At 41.2% G+C, this 21,354-nt stretch overlaps 1 protein-coding gene across 7 annotated transcripts in view; it reads right to left on the bottom strand.

Annotated features, from left to right (window-relative positions):
* LOC137518990 (polyamine-modulated factor 1-binding protein 1-like) overlaps positions 1-21,354 on the bottom strand; it is a 539,976-nt gene that overhangs the window by 138,221 nt on the left and 380,401 nt on the right. For 6 of the 7 annotated variants that reach the window (XM_068237518.1, XM_068237522.1, XM_068237524.1 and 3 more), the window contains one exon: positions 17,355-17,417. The exons of the other annotated variant lie outside the window; for it this stretch is intronic. In XM_068237518.1, the coding sequence (XP_068093619.1) occupies positions 17,355-17,417 (63 nt within the window). The remainder of the gene's footprint in view (positions 1-17,354; positions 17,418-21,354) is intronic. 7 annotated transcript variants of the gene reach the window in all.

The following is a 21,354-nucleotide window of genomic DNA, read 5'->3' as shown; positions in this document are numbered from 1 at the left end:
GTCCTTGACCTGCTACAAGAGAGGGAAGTCCAGGAACTGTGGCTCAGGCCCCACTGAATAAAAGTTGTTTAACCACGTAATGACAAGCAGGCGTATTAAAACGTCCTTCTAGAGCCTCTTAACGTCTCCAGGACATTTTTATAAGTGAAACAGCACTGCTGCCGCTGTGCGCGTGCGTTTCCGTGTACGTGAGATCAGTGAAAAAAACACCATAGAAAAAATCCACCTTTATATCCAAATAATATATTGTCACCATACTTTGTACTAGGGACATAATTAAGCTCGTGATAACCAGGACAAATAGACAGATACAATGTGTGGGTTTTATGCACAGTAACAGTGTTTATATTATAACTGTAGAGGATGAAATTGGAGAAATAGTGTATTTTTTCACTTTTTTTCCCTTGTTTTTCCGTTTAAAATGCATAGAAAAAGTAATTACTGAAAACAAACATCAACCCCAAAAAGCCTAATTGGTAGTGAAAAAAACAAGATATAGAATGATCATTTCATTGTGAATATTAGTGATTAAGCAAATTGGCAAATGAAAAGGGTGAGCACTGAAAGGTAAAAATCGCTCTTGTCCGTTAGGGTAAAAACTCCTTTGGGATGAAGTGGTTACATAGTTATTTGGGTTGAAAAAAGACATACATCCATCGAGTTCAACCAGAACTGGTTAATTGCCGTTGTTACTACTGCAGGACCAATCAGCCAACTGATGATTGAAGGGAACTCCAGAATATCCCTCAGACCTCACTCAACTTCTAGACTACTCCATTGTTGCCAAACTGCCTGCATTCGTAACCTGCTGGGACTAGTGATAAGCACTTTTCTCGTCCTACTGCTTGGACTTGCCTTGTATTTTTTACTCAATGTCTGTGAAGATCTTTAGAAATGAGCAGTGTTTATTCACAGCTTGACACTGATATGAATGTATAGTGTAAATATACTCCTCTGATGGGACCTTAAAGGCAGAGATAACACTTTAATGTCAGGAGCACGTGTCTGCAGGTAAGGTCATTTTGAGAATTAGCAAAAAGCAAGAGAGAAGTCGCATGAAACAAAGTCAGCAGATTCTGATTGTAGATTGGAAGGTGAGATGACACTACACACTACAAAAAAGATTTTTATTTTATGTAGATCTTAAAAAATCAAGTGTCGGAGTGTTTTTTTGTATTTTTTTTTTCAGCGAATCTAGCAAACGTGGGTTGAATTTTTCAGTTTGTTGGGAGACAAAGATTTGCAACCCTCACCTTGGCTCATAAAAAAACATAATATACTTTAAAGTTGACCCGAATTCAAAATACAAGATTTCAGAAATAAAATCTGTTTTCAAAATTATAATAATAAATAGCAGCCTTTTTTTCAGCTGCATGATGACAAATATAAAATATTTTACATTTATTGGAGGAACCCCTCCCTTTCTTTCATATTGCCGGGACAGAATCCGGCAGACTGGTGGAGTAGGAGGTGTCCGGCAAAGGAGGGATTGCTAATGGCTGCCACCTGTATAACCCTAGTTATGAAAACAGAAGGATGAAAAGCAGGCAGTGAAATGCTCATAGGCTTTAAGGAGTGTTTATTTATCTTTGTATGTGTCAGACTGATGCAACTAAATTTTTTGAATTAAAAAAATGTTTGGTTTGGGTCTTCTTTAACAATCAAAAATTTAACAAAAACCCTTCCTCAAACACAAATCAAGCTCAGCCATATTGTGCAACAGATAAGCTTTGGGAGCTCAGTTGCAGAGAGACTACCCTTCATCTCTGGACAAGATAGCAAACTAGTAGTCATAAATAGGGATGAGAAAGCAATAATCGTAAGTTCAATCTTGCGATTCAACTGTTTTCCGGAGATTTTAAAGCCGGCCTGAACTCAGAACTTCCTCTCTGCTCTAAAGATAAGCAACAGTATCATAACCTTTAAAGAAAAACATGTATTTGTTACAGCAAGAAATCTTCAGTGTGTCAACCTTCAGCTTTCAAGGAAGCAGATAAAGGGTTAACATCTGTGTTTACATATTAGCTGTGTCTGCTGAGGACCTCTCTGTGCTGATAAAGATAAGAGATCAAATTACAGTTGTGATTACATAAAGATGAGGGGGAATTAGACATGCTCTTCTCTCTAAAAACTCACAGTGTGCATGTATCTCAGTTTTCCTTGTGTCTTGTGCAAGAGATCAGGCCCACTTTAAAGGGACTCCGAGCACCTCTCATGGGCATGCCTTTAAGCCAGACGACATCCAACAAAGTCATGCTATGACCCCTCTAGAGGAGCCTCTTGCAATGGCCATGCATGTCACTTCCCCTTCCTGCTTCATTCAGTGATGCACTTCTCTCACAGAGAAGACAGGGGTGACCCGGAAGTTATAACATAGCCAAGATGGCAGCCACAATTTTTAAATTGAAATTGAATGAAAACTATTTGGTGTAGAATGGCGATTCAGGCATCAAATGAAAGAGGAGTGCTCAAAGGTGTGCAACTTTAGGTACTTTGCAGTACTGGTCGGAGTCTTAAAGACATGCCCATGAGAGGTGCTCGGAGTGACTTTAATGTGAGTTAGCATAAAAGTATGTGCACTGAGCTGTGCCCTGCATAGTTGGTTCTTTAACTCGAATACCCCCCCCCCCCCCCCCCCATGTATAAGGCAAGCAGGAATGTATAAGAATCGGGTTTGCATCTCCACCAGTGGCAAACCATGTGTGCTACAGTCATTTATTTATTTTTCTATGTTATATGTTTGACTGTTTTTTACAGCATTAAAGTTGCAGGTAGACCTTTGTTGCAAAAATATGATTCTTTTATTTTTTGTTACTGATTAGAGCTGCAGTTTCTGCGCTGATGTCTCTAGATACCTTGGTGTTTTAAATATATAGCATCTACGGCATTACACTTTTGCACTCTGCTCAAAGAAGGGATGCAGAGATTTAAAAACCTGGTAACTCTTTCTAGTTAATTACTCTACAACTTTACATTAAACACGACATATTTCGACGGAAGCCTATCTTGCCCGTATTCCATTAAAGCAGCAGCAAAGGGAATTTTAAGCTCTGAATAAGCTCCGGACTTTTTTTTTTTTTTGGATGCATGATTCAGAACGCCTGATTTCCAGCATTATACAGAGATAGCTAGATTACCCCTCTGCCTCCTATAAGGCTTGCCTTCCTTGTCAGTGTCATTCTGTGCATGACTGATGACATCATACATATTCACAAGGTACATCAAAGAAATTGCAGTCTAGGAAAAATGATGATGTTGGGACTGGCTACGTCCCCTGCAGATATCTTTGTATGGGAAGCTGAGACAGTGGCTTAGTGGAGAGAGAATGCATCATGGTGTTCTAGCGTGTAAATGAGAAGCTTGGGATGACTCCTCCAGGTCCATCATGCTAGATAAAGAAATTGAGTCAAAGCAGAGTGCAGGTGGCCACGATAGCACCTCTCCAGCCATATCAGATGAAAGAGATAAAACCATCCCAGTAATCAGTTAGTTGCCATGGACCGCCAGAACAAGCTGGTGGATGAAATAAAGAATTCATACTTAAAACGATTAGTCATTCTGAGGGGTTTGACAAGCTGTTGATGGATCTTCAAAGGATTGAGGAATAGGATTATTGGGTCATAATTTATTGATAAAACCCATGTTGTATCCAGCCTTGTCCCTTCCAGGCAAAGGTTTTCAATGAAGATATCAATCTCCTTTTTAAATTTCTTGAGCATTATCCCATTTAGTATATATGTTGAAAAGCAAATAATAAGCTTTGTATCTAAAGGGACCAAGTGATAAATACTTTGAGTCCGATTGCCGACTTCCCTTTTGACATACAATTACTACATGCGAACCAAATGGCTCGGCCCTGAATTGCTTTTATACATACATACATCCCATTATGGTGTTTTCATTAGAGGTTATTGCAAAGGGGAAACCCGGAGATTCATTCATCAGCTTGCAAATTTATCAAAATGCAATATATTTTTGAAATTTCATTTTTTTTTCGCCATAAAATTTGGTTTTCGCAAATTGACAAATAAATTGTTAAAATCCAATTTAAAATATAACCAGAATTTTTTTTTTAATATTACAGGAAGCTAATTAATATTCTTCATGCTCCAGCGCCTTAGGAAAACATTTTGTTGTTTTATTTTGCATACAGAAAGATATCATCATTTTAAACTGTTACAATGTATAGACAGATTGTACACACTACAATGTAATGAGCTTTGTTGATTTAATGTTTTGTTTTCTTTTTATATACTTATATACTGTTTACATTTCGAGAGCTTCATACAGAGGATGGCTTGGGTAATGCTTGAAGTGACCTTGTACTCAAAAATATACAGGTAAACTGAGAGACAAGGAGCCCAATGGTGTAGTAACATCAATAAAGTTGTGTGTGTGTGTGTATATATATATATATATATATATATATATATATATATATATAAAATATATATATATATATATATATATATATATATATATATATATATATATATATATGTATATATAGACACACACACACACACACACACACACACACCCCTATACTCACCAGAGTAGGTTGCAGATCCCTGCAGCCACCGTATAAGCCAGCAGGAAGCTAACTGTCCCCGCTCGGTTTTCCAGGTCCTGCCCATCAGGCTATCAGAGATGCCCATATTCTATTCACCTTGCTGCAAGACACTGTCTCTGGCGTAACAAAAGCGGGTTCAGAGGTTGCGATTGCATCTGGGCTCTTGGGCTAGAGGGGCCCTCCCTCAACTGCAGTATTAGCTCTCTATTGGTCCTGTGCTGGTAATAATCACTTCTATAGATGCGCTTAATAGTAGTGATCATTATCAAACTATTCCCCACCCCCTTCTTGTACCTCTGACACAGTGGTCGTCTTTGGCAGGTTTTGGTGCGCCGTATAGAGTGCTTGGGGGGCCCAATGTAAAACTTGAACTGGGGCTCAGAGCTTCTTAGCTACGCCACTGGGCACTGTGTATTGACCCGAGGAAGTGGGCTAGTACCCGTGACACAAGTTGTCTATTTTGTGTTTTGAATAAATACTTTTCCAGTATTACTGATGTTTTTGTCGTCAGGAGAGGTAAGAAATGACCTCTCATTCTTATTTTAGCTATAAGAAGTTTATATATATGTTTTATACTTGTGCCCCTCCATCCTTACCATTATACAGAGGACACTGAATCAAGCATCGCACTGAGTGGGCCTGATTTACCAAGGCATCTCCAGGATCTCCATTGGTGTTCCCATACATGTTCCTGCAAACATGAACTGGATGTAGTGATTTGTTTTTTTTTTTAATTACTCACTACGTTGAGCTAGTAAATATATTATGAGCTGTACACCATGGAGCACTAGACATCATATGCGGAATGCTTCCTTGGTCAGTATGAAAGTTATGGTGAGAATGAAGACTGTGTGTATTTTTGATATGTAGAACAGATAACCATATCTTTGTAGGGATGCACGGAGGAGGTTGCAGCTGGGCACCTGAAGGGAGAAGTAAGTGCCATTGTCATTCAGTCAGGTCTCTGTAAAGCAGAGAACCAGGGTGTTTCTGCCAATCAAGAGTTTGCTACCAAGTAGTATGAGCAGCTCATCCACCTTGTTTGGGACGGAACCAACGTTCGCATGTCGGATTGGTGGGGCGGAAAGGCATGGTCCCTTCTTTTTGAGTCTCACTAGGAAAAAAAACAACCATGCCATTCACTCTGGATATGGAAAAAGACAAGTGAGGATGCACACCTCAAATTTAAAAGTTATGAGTTCAAAAGTAATCAGTTAAAATTAATCTGGGCGCTGCATCATAAATAACAATGAACCATATAAATACAATGAGATACGCAAACCATGCAATTTTGGTTGCAAAAAGGGAATATATTGTACAAAAGATATAACATGGACTACACAATCAGTCAGATAGACTATACAATCACAATTGTGTGTAAAATACAATATAGGGTACAGGTACATAAATACAGCAATGACCACATTTGAATACAAACATATGCAAAGATCAGGAGAAAATCTTATCCTCTATGCCTATAGAGATGCAGCGTATATGGGCAGTCTGAGTCACATATCCATTCGTGGGCACATTGCATGTAAAAAGTCCTTGGGATAATCAAATGCAAATAGTACGAGGTACTGTGTATCAGATAGTTCAACACAGCGTGGTGAAGGGGTAAACCCTGCCAAGTATTACCCAGACAGACGGCGTTGTTTCGAACAACAGAGTGTTCTTTCTCAATGGGTGCAAGCAAGAGTAATTGCAGGATAGGTGGTGCTGCAAGCAGGGAACAATCCTTTGAAGATTTGGATACAAATTTTCTAGCCAGCCCTGGGGGGAATGTCAGGTGTCCGCACATAGTGATGATGACATGGGCGACGCCCATCGCATTATGTCATCACACTACAAGGGCCGGCTCTGGTGTGACAGCTTCCTCCACCTTCCTTGTGCATTTAAAAACTAATGCTTCTCCGGCAGTCTGCCATTACTGCTTCAGTTTGCTGCATCTGCTTGCACCCATTGAGAAAGGACACTCTGTTGTTCGAAACAACGTCATCTGTCTGGGTAATACTTGGAGGGGTTTGCCCCTTCACCACGCTGTGTTGAACTATCTGATATGCCTCATACTATTTGCATTTGATTATCCCAAGGGCTTTTTACATGCAATGTGCCCACAAATGGATATTTGACTCAGACTGCCCATATACGCCTGCATCTCTATAGGCATAGAGGATAATATTTTCTCCTGATCTTCTCACGTGTTTGTATTCAAATGTGGTTATTGCTGTATTTATGTACCTGTACCCTATATTGTATTTTACACACACAACTTTGATTGTATAGTCCATCTGACTGATTGTATAGTCCGTGTTATATCTTTTGTACAATTCGCTGTGGATAAGCCTTAGTAAATCAGGGCCCTTATCTCACAAAAGGCTTGAAAACCTTATGTGTCTTCCTCAATCTAGGGACAACTTCCAAGGGAAACCAATTACACTCTCAGAACATATTTGGAGCTAGATGCAAATTCAAAATAATTACTCTAAAGTTAAAAGTGAGCTTGTGTTACGGACCAGCTTTTTCAGATGCAAACTTGGCGCACATGAAATAAAAGGAATATTTTGCATAGCTTCACTTGCTCTTTAAGTGCTGAATTGCGTGCTTGCATTTTAGATATGGGCTGGAAGAAATGCTTTACAATTAAAAATGTTGTAGGAAAATTACATTGTACCATGGGCCACAGAAGGAAAGCAAATTAGTCACGTGAAAATTAGGCAAACTTTGGAAGACTGGCACAGATAGTCCCCCTGGAAGCAGGAGTGAACACCACTTCGTGACTAAGGTGTCCCTCACTGTAAATAGATTGAAAAATAGAACCCCCCCCCCCCCCAAAAAAAAAAAACCCTAAAGTAAACCTTTCATGAGAGATGACACTGACTGTTCTGAATTCCCTCTGAAGTAAGTATCTGTTTCACATCCAGAACCGCTGATGTATAGTGAGCCTATGCCGGCGTGCACTGATAAGGACCAAAACAGGCTGTACACATGTTGGATTCTATAAAATTTATACCATCAGTTCAGGATGTGAGCCTGGCTTCACGGGCATAAAGAGATGTTTTGCATATTTGGGATGGATGCATTATGGGAAACCACGCTTGGTCACGTAAAGCTAAATTATCACAAATACATTCTGTTTTAAAGGAAACCTTTAATAATAATAATTTTAACTACTTTGGCCTCCTGGACGTAGTAGCTACGCCCAGGAGGCCATGTGTGCGTCCGCGCGCTCCCGCGGCCGATCGCGTGCGTGCACGCGCACTCCCGGAAGCGGTTTGTTAGCCTGGCAATCAGTGAATCGGGCTTAGGTGCCCGATCACTGATTGCTCTCCCCCGCTGAAAAAGCGACAGCTTCTCTCGGAAGCTGTGCTTTTTCTGGCTGTAACGTCCTCCATACGTCGCTCTAAGCGTATGTTACGCTTAGAGTGACATCATGTAAACAAACTCATGGCCGCCATCTTGTGGCCAAAAACTAAAACTACAACTACAAGTGAAAAATATAAAACTCAAGACACATTTACATTATAAAACAATGGCTTACATCCCACCCTCCCAAAAATACCCATATAAAATGTTTAATACAAAAAAAAACCAAAAAAAAAACATTACAATAAAAAAAACCATGTAAATATTTACCTAAGGGTCTAAACTTTTTAAATATCAATGTAAAGATGAAATATTTCTACATTTTTTTTTATTTTAAACTTGTAAATAGTGATAGATGCAAAATGGAAAAAATGCACCTTTATTTCCAAATAAAATATTGTCGCCATACATTGTGATAGGGACATAATTTTAACGGTGTAATAACCGGGACATATGGGCAAATACAATACATGAGTTTTAATTATGGAGGCATGTATTATTTTAAAACTATAATGGCTGAAAACTAAGAAATAATGATTTTTTTCCGTTTTTTTCTTATTCTTCCTATTAAAATGCATTTACAGTAAAGTGGCTCTTAGCAAAATGTACCCCCAAAGAAAGCCTAATTGGTGGCGGAAAAAACAAGATATAGATCAGTTCATTGTGATAAGTAGTGATAAAGTTATAGGCTAATGAATGGGAGGTGAAAATTGCTCAGATGCATAAAGTGAAAACGACTGAAGGCTGAAGTGTTTAAAAAAACATTTCAGAAGGAGGAAGCCTCTGGATCCTAATAAGGCTTTGCCTGTTCTTCTCCAGCCCGGCAGTCCAGTGCTGGAAGCCCCCAAACACTGGGAAGGTAAATATTTACCTACCGCGATCCAGCGCAGGTGTAGTAGTGGCTTTCCCATCAGGCTCAGGTGAAAATATCCGAGCCCAATCAGGTCCGCTCCAATCCAAGCCTGATTGGGCTTGGCTATTTCCACTGCAGCCCATCGGAAAACTGCTACTGTGCCTGTGCTGGAGCCCCGAAGGTAAATATTTCTGCGCCTGTGCACTGCTTGTCAGGGGAAGTTTCTGGGGAGCTTTCCTGCTTGCTATGGGGGGGTGTGGGAGCAGTAATGCATTGGATACGCTTGCTATTGGGGAGGGGGGGGGGAGATAGGGATTACTGTGGAGAGGTAGAGTTCTGGCCATCGTTGCTATGAGGGGTGATGGAGCAGTACCACACTGGACACACTTAATATGGTAGTAGGGAGGAGTTAGGGATTGTAATACTGGCCACACTTTGCTATGGGTGGGGGTTCTGGCCATCGTTGCTGTGGGGAAAGAGGGAGGTGTGTTGCACTGAGCACACTTGTTATTGTTGCTTGCAATGGTTTATATGGGATATATTGCCTATAAAGGGGGTGGGGGGGGGGGGGTGGGATGAATGATTGTTATGTTGTTTGTCACAAAGATTACAGAGGCGTGCACCTTCCATCCAAGGCTTTTAATTCCACAACGGGTGACAGTGTTACAGTCCAACTTGAACATGCATAGCCAGGCAACATTAGCATAGTGAACAAACGTGATTTCTTACGTGTTCATAGTGTGGCTGATCAGTGGGTGGGAGGTGAGTGGTAGGCACAGAGGTGGCGAGCGACGGCCGTTTCGCGTCACCTGACGCTTGGTCACGCTACAAGCCACTCAGAGAGGAGGTCGTGAGCTTCCGGGATTATGTCGGGAATAGGCCCCACCCCTTCCGGCTGCATCACTTCCTCCGTGTTACAGCCCGTTGTCTAGGAGACGTGGACGCCGAGTCAGGGGAGCAGTAGGGCGGGGACAAAGTTCCCGTCCAGCTGTAATAGGCCAATCTAAAAATATTTACGTCCGCTCTCGCGGTCATCTTAAACGTGCCTGTGCTTATGGTAGCCTCGGCAGCCAGTGATCAATTCAGGCACCTGTGCAGCCAATCGCTACCTACATTTTTATGCACAAGGCACACCATAAAAAGTAGAACAAGCCTAATCTCCAATCCAGCGTCACTGTCTCCCAGGCAATCAGGGACAGGGTGACTCATATGTGAAAAAAAATAATAACAGTGTCATTAAAATCACATAGACGGGGAAATATTAATATGGCCACTCACAATTCAATAAGCATGGGAACAGGCAACAGGTATCTTCCTCATATATGTGGTGGGGTGCTTGTCTATGTCACCAACAGGAAACCTAAAAATATTATTATTAAAGGTGCCACACCGGCTAATCAAAAACAATCACTTACACCAAACTACAAAAACTTTTGTACATGATTGGTGTCGGTTTCCTGTGGCGACAAATTACCTGCACAACCATCACATTCCACAAACAGATATTGCAGGAACAATAGTATTCGTATCAATTAATAATACACATGCTAATTTGTTACCAGAGAGCCTACTTTGTGGGCATGCATACACAACCCATCTTACTCAAAATTGCAGTTCTACACACCAAAATCCTTCAAGACCAGCACAATTCCATTAAGGATCTAACATACACGACAGTTCAGTTTTGTCATTCAATCCTATAGGTCCCATTGCTTCTCTTCTCAAGATTAACCTTGTTTCTCTTCTCAGTAACAATCTCTCTCTGTCTCCCCCTCTCTGGGGTATATCCTGCTTCTCCAGGGCTGCAAACCTCAAATTGAATCTCTCAATACTATAATTTCTCATGTGTTCAATTAATCATGTACAGCCTTTTCCCGACTTAATAGAACCAATATGCTCCCCAAATCTTGTTTTCATCGGCCTAGTTGTCTGCCCGATATAAAATCGACTACAGGGACATATCAAAATCTAAACAACAAATTCTGTTTGACAAGTGAAAAACTCCCTCACCTGTATCCTTTCTTTACCCACCCGGATGTTTCTCAGGGTAATCATCCTTTCACACCATTGTTGATTGTTATATTGGCCTACATGCTAGGGTGGGGGAGTCTGGACATGTTTGTGAGGTATGGGTATCATGCTGGACACCCTTGCTATTGGGAATGGGTGGTTGGATGGGACACCTTTGCTAAGGGGTGAGTAGCCAGAAGGGAGAAGAGCTGGAGGGAAAAGTACATCAGACTAGTGTCTATATTTACATAGCTTTACCCCACTCTACCTGAGTTTAGAGCTTGGTGACACCAGGTGTGGTTCACTCCTACCGCACTCTCCTAGTGATGCCACTGCTGCAATTGTCCTGCTGGGTGTTGTATATTAAGTTAATCACAATGGCCCTTATTCAATTCCCTTCTTCTCCCAAGTTTTCTCCTGATGTTTCATGTATTGTTAAAAATATGTTTTCAACAGGTTGAAAAGAAATGTCACATTTATTTATGATTCCGGGTGGCTTATAAAGCATTTTATTGATGAGGTATGGAAATGTCAACTAGGAGAAAACTTAACCACTTCATGACACCAGGACATACACATATGTCCAGTGTAATTATCGAGAGTGCACCAACAGTTTGTTACTAAATGTGGTATCATTTTAACTGTGACAAGTTGTAGAATACATTTTGGTGTGTCAAAGCTTGGATCACATAAAAAATAGGTAGAGACAAACAGGGCCGGCCTTTGACCTGAGCGACCTGTGCGATCGCTCAGGGCGCCGGCTTCCAGGGGGCGCTCCTGCCGCCTGTATTTTAATGTGAACTTGCGAAGCTGCGGCCCCGGCTGGGTCCGTCTTGCTCCGCCCCTTGGTGCCGCTGCTGGGGGTGATGGCTGGGGGGCAAAGTTGGCAAACATGCCCGTGATAGAGCGGGAGCCGCGGGGAGGGCAGCCCGACCTCTCCCTCCCTTCCTCTCCGGGCACCCTCCGTGCTCCCCCTCCGATGCAGACTGCAAAGTGAACAACTCACCTCCCTGGTTCCGATCGCCGGCGCCTCTCACTTGCCGCTGGTCTCCTCTTCTACATTGTCACGGATGCACACTAAACTTCCTGCTTAACAGGAAGTTTAGTGTGCATCAGTGACAATGTAGAAGAGGAGACCAGCGGCAAGTGAGAGGCGCCGGCGATTGGAACCAGGGAGGGAGGTGAGTTGTTATCTCTCTGCAGCTTCTGCAGTCTGCATCGGATCGGAGGGGGGAGCACGGAGGGCGGTCCGGAGAGGAAGGGAGGGAGAGGTCGGGCTGCCCTCCCCGCGGCTCCCCCTCCACTATGAGGGGGAGGGGCACCTACCTATCTAGCCAATAGTGGGGGCACCTACCTATCTAACCTATACTTGGGGGCACCTACCTATCTAATCTAAACTGGGGGCAGCTACCTATCTAGCCAATACTGGGGGCAGATACCTATCTAGCCAATACTGGGGGCACCTACCTATATAACCTATACTGGGGGCAGCTACCTATATAACCTATACTGGGGGCAGCTACCTATCTAACCTATACTGGGGGCACCTACCTATCTAACCTATACTGGGGGCACCTACCTATTAAACCTATACTGGGGGGCACCTACCTATCTAATCTATACTGGGGGCAGCTACCTATCTAATCTATACTGGGGCAGCAACCTATCTAATCTATACTGGGGGCAGCAACCTATCTAATCTATACTGGGGGCAGCTACCTATCTAATCTATATTGGGGGCAGCTACCTATCTAACCTATACTGGGGGCAGCTACCTATCTAATCTATACTGGGGGCAGCAACCTATCTAATCTATACTGGGGGCAGCTACCTATCTAACCTATACTGGGGGCAGCTACCTATCTAACCTATACTGGGGGCAGCTACCTATCTAACCTATACTGGGGGCAGCAACCTATCTAATCTATACTGGGGGCAGCTACCTATCTAATCTATACTGGGGGCAGCTACCTATCTAATCTATACTGGGGGCAGCTACCTATCTAATCTATACTGGGGGCAGCTACCTATCTAATCTATACTGGGGGCAGCTACCTATCTAATCTATACTGGGGGCAGCAACCTATCTAATCTATACCGGGGGCAGCTACCTATCTAATTTATACCGGGGGCAGCTACCTATCTAATCTATACTGGGGGCAGCTACCTATCTAATCTATACTGGGGGCAGCTACCTATCTAATCTATACTGGGGGCAGCAACCTATCTAATCTATACTGGGGGCAGCAACCTATCTAATCTATACCGGGGGCAGCTACCTATCTAATTTATACCGGGGGCAGCTACCTATCTAATCTATACTGGGGGCAGCTACTATCTAATCTATACTGGGGGCAGCAACCTATCTAATCTATACCGGGGGCAGCTAGCTATCTAATCTATACCGGGGGCAGCTACCTATCTAATCTATACTGGGGGCAGCTACCTATCTAATCTATACCGGGGGCAGCTACCTATCTAATCTATACTGGGGGCAGCCCCATTAGTGTATGTGTGTGGTGCGCTCACACACAAAGAGGATGAATTGGGGGGGGGGGGGGGCACCAAAATCTGGTTATGCTCAGGGCGCTGTGAAACCTAAGGCCGGCCCTGGAGACAAACTCAATTAAAACATAAAACATCATTTTTAAAATTCAGATCAAACTTGAGAAAATTGTAGGAAAACTACCAGAGACATATGTGGTAACATTTTAATGGTGATAGGTAGTAGAATAGTGTTTAGAGAGTTTTAGGGTTGAGGCCCATGTTTTGTGTATTTTTTTTAGTCACAAACTGAATCAAAAGCAATTACATGTTTGCATATGCTGTACTAAAATAAAATACTTGTAAAATGAGAACAAAGTTACACAATATAAAATAAAAAAACATATATTGCTACATTAGGAACTTGGCTTTTTAAATATGTATGCCATGAGGGTATATTACTATTATTTTTGCAAATAAGGTCTTGGAATCATTGATAGTGTACAATGAGAAACAGAAAAAAAGACACCTTTATTTCTAAATACAATAATGTCACCATACACTGTACTAAGAACATAATCTAAATTCTGTAATAACCAAGATGGATACGCAAATCAAATTTGTGGGTTTAACTTATAGTTAGCACTGTTTATTGTAAAGCTATACTGGATGTAAATGTAGAAATAGTATTTTTTTTCTATTTTCTTTCCTTTAAAATTCATAGAAAATAAGGTAATTACTAAACAAACTTATCACACCCTAAAATCTTAATACGTCCTGAAAAAAACAATATATACTGTATATTATTTAGGTGTGATAAGTAGTAATAAAGTTATTAGTGAATTAATGGGAGCAGCGCTGATATGTGAAACTTGCTCTTGTCCTGAAGTGGTTAAGAGAAAAGTGAATTGAATGAGGGCTTATATATCTGTCACTGCAACACTTATGTGATCTTATAATTATGTATTATATATCAATAGGATCTGAGGGGAGGCGGCAGGGTAAAATCCCAATACGTGGACAAGATAAGGTAAAAAGTGGAAGCCTAACATTACGGGGAGTGGAGGGGGGGGGGGGCAGTGTAAAACGTGAGACGCTTGGTAAAACTTTAAGTGGACACTTCATGTAACCAAACTTGGAAAATGTGGTAGTAAAAATATAAAGTGCATGGTAACCAATGCAAGAAGTCTTGCAAATAAAATTGACAAACTAGAGTTCATTCTGATTGACAAAGGCTATGACATTGTGGGAATAACAGAAACATGGATGGATGAAAACCATGAGTAGCGAATTTAGAGGGATGCAATGTGTTTAGGAAGGATAGAGCAGGGAGGAAAGGTGGAGGGGTTTTTGTCTCTTTGTTAAAAACTCTTTTAAAGCTGTCATGAACAATGAGATGGATAAAGATTGTGAAGATGTGGAGACCGTTTGGGTAAATATTCACAGTGGAAATAACTGTTGCCAATTGCTTATTGGGGTGTGCTACTGGCCACCACATATTCATGAAGCTGCAGAACTGCAATTACTACAGCAGATTAAAAAAGCAGCAAGTAAAAATGAGGTCATAGTTATGGGTAACTTCAACTATCCAGACATTGACTGGGATATTGAGTCTACCCATTGTGGTAAAAACGGCAGATTTCTGGCAACATTACAGGACAGTTACTTGACTCAAATGGTAACTGAACCAACTAGGGCAGGGGTCTCAAACTCGCGGCCGGGTGCCATTTGCGGCCCTCGATACAATATTTTGTGGCCCTCGCCAGCAAAAGCTTCCTTATAGCTCGCTTCAGTGCTCCCAAGTAATCCACCGCATCCCTGCCGCTAAACGAGGGCTGCAGAACCCCCAAATCGCCCGGGGGGCAATCCGCCGGCTTTCAGCTCTGCCCCTCCTGGCATCAATCGCCGCACGGATCGCCGCCTCTCCCCACCTCTCTCTGTGAAGGAAGAGTGAGAGGGGCAGGCAGAGGCGGCGATGCGCCGCGATTGAGAAATTCCTTATGCGGCCCAGCCTCATCCTGACTTTGCCTCCTGCGGCCCCCAGGTAAATTGAGTTTGAGACCCCTGAACTAGGGGGGATGCGTTACTGGATTTGATCATTTTAAATAGACCAGATAATGTATTAAATGTGCAGGTTCAAGAACATTTAGGAAATAGTGATCACAACTTGATAACATTTGATCTGGTGACTGATAGGCCACGGGGCAGCAGGACAACTAAAACTATGAATTTTAGAAAAGCACAGTTCAATCAAATCAGGCAGGCACTAAGTTTGATGGACTGGGGTCATGTTCTACAAGGGAAGGATGCTGAAGGGAAATGGCAAACCTTTAAAATTATTCTCAATCAATATTGTAGTAAATACTGTATATCCCATATGGAAACAAAACGTCTATTAATAAAAAAAGGCCTCTATGGGTGAATCAAAAGGTTAGAGATAAAATGAACTGGAAAAAGAATGCCTATAAGGGCCTAAAACAGGAGGGGACCAAAGCTGCATTAAGAAATTATAAGAAGTGCAATAAAAGTTGTAAAAAAATAAATTAGGCTGGCAAAGATCGAAGCTGAAAATCAAATCGCTAGGGATATCATATCTAACTAACCCAAAGAAGTTTTACAAGTACAAGTCGGGAAGGAATTTTTTCCCTTTTGGAACTAATTGGGCCATGCCTTGTAAGGGTTTTTCACCTTCCTCTGGATGAACAGGGACATGTGGGGGAGCAGGCTGGTGTTGTACTTTATTTTCTGGTTCAACTCGATGGACGTATGTCTTTTTTTCAACCCAAATAACTATGTAATGCCAAAATGTTTATCTATATTTATGTGTGTGTTTCTTACTCTCTATAGTGCCAACATAGATGATGAAGCTATATAAATCATTGATAATACCTTTACTGTGCTGATCCTTTTAAAATCTCTGGCAAAGGAACACAATTTTTCTCTTTTAAAGGTAAAATGTATGTGTGCAGACAGAACACAACGTATAACAGGCTTTATGCAATCTATGTAGCAAGATACGCAAATAGGCTAACTTGCACTGCCTGTCATGCAAGCAGCCTTGCAGTTGAGTTAAGGTGGCCATACACACATTGATTTTCCCATTAGATTCTCTGCAGATCTAGATCACTCTGATCAAATTGGATGGTAATCGATTTCTTAAAATATTCAAATCAGAGGCGAATCGAGTCCTTTAAATGTTCAACTTGATGGACTTTAACCAAAAATCGCTAAAAAGTCCCGATCGGACAGGACAGAAAATCTAGGGGGTGGGGCAGTAGCAGCGGACGAACAATAAGCCATAGTGTTGAGTTGCATCGAACAGTACAACACTGCGGTTCGATCACTTTTCAATAGATTTCAGCAAACCTATTCAAAATTGATGTGCAGTGTACGGTAAGAATTGGTTACTTCTGAATCGATTCCTTTCTGCAAGGAATCAATAGTCTTGGAACATTGAGTGGAAATCTATAAGTGTATAGCCAGCTTTATGCTATTTCTGTAACGCACTATAGATTGTGTAGAGCCCAGTGAACTACATGCGCTAACTGCGCACACGAGATCTTTTGTGAATATACCGCCAAAGCTAATCATGTGATCCTAGCAAGCCAAGCCAACCACTTCCACAAAGAAACACTGACTGGAGAGGCCTGTGTCATCATCTGCAACACTTAGGACACTGAGAACTTTTAGTGAAACCTGCTACAATGCTTTTGGGAATTTTGTTTCTCTTGCTCAAAGTGAGGCGGCAAAGAAAATATAATAACCAAGACTTGTTTTTTGCACGAGAAACAACTATTAAAATCTTTACTGTTTTAATAGAAACATGCAAATAATCAAAGGCCATCAATATAATATATTATACTGTAAATTTAAAAAATACCTTTTACAGGTTAATAAATACACCGATAGTACAAATACCGGGAAGCATGCACAAACCAAATTTCTATGTTTATTTCTCATTAAAGACCACTCTGCTGTCATAAAGGCCTATTTCAGAAAATGCAGGAGGCACGGTAGTTAAGCTGTAAGAAATAGAGGCTAACAGTGTGGTATTTTCTTTGAACCTACCTCCCTCTGTGCCGCAATGTATTTCTTCTCAGAGGTTTTCAGTTCATTTTGCAAATTTGCTACCTAATAGAGATATGGATCAATTATCAAGGCTTTATAAAAAATAGAAACATATCAACTTCAAAAACACACAAATAAATCACATACTGCTCACTTACACGTACATAGGACCTGTTTACAGTTGTACTGTACTAGAAAATGCAGGTTTAAATCGAAAATATGATAAATAAATCCATTTCCTCAAAAAGTTGGGAAACTGTGTAAAATGTGAATAAAAGCAGATTGCAATAATTTGCAAATCATTTCAACAATTTATTTGATTGTATATTGTACAAAGACATCACTGCAAATGTTGACAGTCCAATATGTTATTGTTTTTCTACAAAAGTATGTTTATTTTGAATTTGATGCCAAAAACGTTCCAAAAATGTTTTAGATAAAAGCAACAAAAGACAGAAAAAGTTGTGTAAGACCCCCCCCCCCCCCCTTCCCACCAATGCATCTGTTAGAACTAAAAAAAACAACTTATGAGGTTATTTGGCAATAGGTTGGTGGCTTGACTGGGTATATGAAGAAGACCACAAACAACAAGAATGATCGGGTCTCCATCTGAATTTCAGCAATTTTAGCTTTTCTATATTTAAAGTACCATAGCATAAAATACACAACGTTTTGGCCTGTGGGCCTTTATATAAAGAACACTCCAGTGATAACTAATCTCTTAGAAGCAAATATGGCGAGGGATATACCCCAATCACTATATATATATAACAAAAAAAATGAAAATTCCTTTAAAATTTATTATGGGAACCTAACTCCAATTCATTCTCACAAAGTATTGTTTTCAATGGGATGCACTCCTGTATTTCACAGTGTGATGTGCCTGGTTTTCGGCTTCAACAGCACAATGAGCCGATAGTCACGCACAAGAAGATTAAAGGGGAACTGAAGTAAGAGGTATACGGAGGCTGCCATATTTATTTACTTTTAATCAATACCAGTTGCCTGACAGCCCTGCTGGTCTATTTCTCTGCAGTAGTATCTGAATAACATCAGAAACAAGCACGCAGCTAGTCTTGTCAGATCTGCCTTTAAAGTCTGAAACACCTGATCTGCTGCATGCTTGTTCAGGGGCTATGGCTAATAGTATTAGAGGCAGAGGATCAGCAGGGCTGCCAGGCAACTGGTATTGCTTAAAAGGAAATAAACATGGCAGCCTCCATATACCTCTCTCTTCAGTTCCCCTTTAAACACAGCTGTTTTGACAATAAAAGACTTCAGCCAACCACTAACCATGAGTGAAAGAAAGAAGTTTTTGTTATTCATATATTATGAAAAATATTTAAGAAATTATAAATTCTGCCAGGGTATGTAAACTTATAAGCACAACTGTAGGTCTTCTTTACAGTGAATGTGCTGCAGGGAGCTTTAATGCATTGCAACAGATGCGCAGTGCAGGTGACATAAATTTTCACATTTCCATATAGGTCAGATTACATGTACACTACATTTTGCTGCATGCATTAAAGCAGGGCAAGTAGAATGGGCACATGCTGTGCCTGCCTGGTAATTTGTGCACCAACATAGGCCGCAATACTATTACTCACCAGGGGTCTGATTCACAAAGCTTTTCTGTTAAATTATCTCACCTTATTTATTAACTCACAATTTATCTCTCCTTAAGTGACTTAACGCATGGTTTAGCTCTCCTTATTCGACATAATGCATGGTTTAGCTCTCCTTATTTGACATAACGCATGGTTTAGCTGTCCTTATCTATTTATCTCATGAATTATCTCTCCTTATTTGTTTATCTCATGCATTAGTACTCCTTACAGTTAGGCCTTGTTCCCATTGTGTTCCGCTGGCGTGTCCGTCCGTGTTGGGCTTTTTTAGAGGCTTTTTGTCCCCTCTCCCGATGCTTGTGTGGGAAATGCAGTTTTCTTAAAAGCGCTTTTCTAAGCGCTTTCCCCGAGTGGTTTTGTAATTCTCTCCCTGACGCAAGTCAGGAAATTAACTCTTTGAACTGGAAAATAATACAATATATTTATTCTTAAAAACGCAAACGTAATTGCTACACAAAGCGATTTTGTGAGCGTTTTGCCTATACCTTCCATTTCCATTGAGGCAGAATCGCCTCAAAAATGGTACAGGCACCGCTTTGCTGAGCGGATCGGAAACAAACTGCTCAGATGTGAATTCTCTCATAGACAATCATTGCACAAGCGCTTCCAGGGCAATTTTGAAAATCACCAGCGCTTAAAAAAATCTCAAAAACGCCCCTATTGTGAACAAGCCCTAAAGGTGAAAAATAAGAAACCTTTGTGAATCAACCCCCAGGTGAGTTATTAGAACACAGGAGTCCGACACTGTAGCCAAACTTTGAATAGCTGATTTGAGCAGCTTGGGTAAATTATGGCTTTACCGTCATTGTAATTAGCAGCTTTATGCTGCTGGGTACATTGTGGCTTTACTGGTGCTCTAATGTGTGGCTTGGCTTTATGGACGCTCAATTAAATTGCAACTTTAGAGCCGCTGTATTTAGCAGCTTTACAAGGAAGGGGTTAGTGTTAGGCATGTATAGGAGGATGGCTAGTGTTAGGAGTAGTTTTAGGAGTAGGCTGGGAGGAGTTAGTGTTAAGCGAAGATCGGTGGGGGGACTGTTAGTGTTAGAAGTAGGTGGGGGTGGGGAAAGGAGTTAGAACTAGGCCTAGATGGGGCGAGGGATAGTGTGAGAATTAGGTTATAAAGGGGGATAGTAGAATATCCGTATCATTACCAACATTCTACTATTGCCATTTCCACACATGCCTGTTTTACCAGGTGCCACTTTTAGATTTACGCCATTATAGCGCATAGCATATAAGGTAGTCCCTTGTTACCAAACCGGACAGGGACTGTAGGTTAATTCTTAACCTGAATCTGTCCAGAAGTAGAAACGCTATTCTATCTCTTTCCCCTGCACCTCCTATATGCCACCATGTCTTCAGAGTCTACCTCTGCAACCTCACTATGTCACCTCTGTGCCCTCAGTGTACTACAGCAAAATGTCATGACTCATTTTACCAGTTTAACTGGTTGAGGACCACAGGCTTACACCACCTAGTGACCACCAGGCCATTTTTTACAATTCAGCACACTGCAGCTTGCTGCACAGCCATACAACTTAACACACAAATGAATCTTGTCCCCTTTTCTTGCCACCAACAGAGCTTTCGTTGGTGGCATCTGATTGCTGCTGCAACTTTTTCATTAATGTAAGCGTTGTTTATTTTGTAATAAAAAAGTCCTTTTTTTCCAGCCTATGAGAGTGATCTCAGAGCCTTCAGCCTATGAGAGCAATCTGTTTGTTAGCCTATCCTGGGGACAGCTCAGTGACAGAGCTGTCCCCCGTTCAGCGATACACTAAATCGCAGTGCAGTACAAGTTGTTTTGGCCGTTTTTGTTTTCTTTTCTTTTACAAACTGCCAGCCGCGATCGCGATTCCCACTAATCTCCACCCCCCGGTTTTGACGCGGATCAGCGTTAGGCGGTCCTGGGGAGCCACCTTCCCGATGCCTATCGGCGTTAGGCGGTCCGAGTGGAATTCAACAATTTTTTCTTTTAATTTTTTTTAAATTGATTTTTTCAAAAGTTACAAGGTCTTTTTGAAAACAAAATTCACTTGTTCCCATAGAATCAAATTTCCCATTTTAAAGTTGTTCGTAAGTCGGTTGTTCATAAATCGAGGACAACCTGTACATGGAAAGTGTGTGCATTAACCACTTCACCCCAAGGAGGTTTTTACCCTAACGGACAAGAGCAATTTTCACCTTTCAGTGCTCATCCCTTTCATTTGCCAATAGCTTAATCACTACTAATCACAATGAAATGATCTAGATCTTGTTTTTTTCACCACCAATTGGGCTTTTTGGGGTTGATATTTGTTTTCAGTAATTACTTTATTTTCTATGCATTTTAAAGGGGAAAACAAGGAAAAAATGAAAAAATACACAATTTC

Source organism: Hyperolius riggenbachi, chromosome 5 (assembly GCF_040937935.1).
Source record: "Hyperolius riggenbachi isolate aHypRig1 chromosome 5, aHypRig1.pri, whole genome shotgun sequence".
NCBI classification, from domain to species: Eukaryota; Metazoa; Chordata; class Amphibia; order Anura; family Hyperoliidae; genus Hyperolius; species Hyperolius riggenbachi.
Note: the sequence above shows the minus strand (reverse complement) of the source record. Positions and strands in the feature narration are given on the sequence as shown.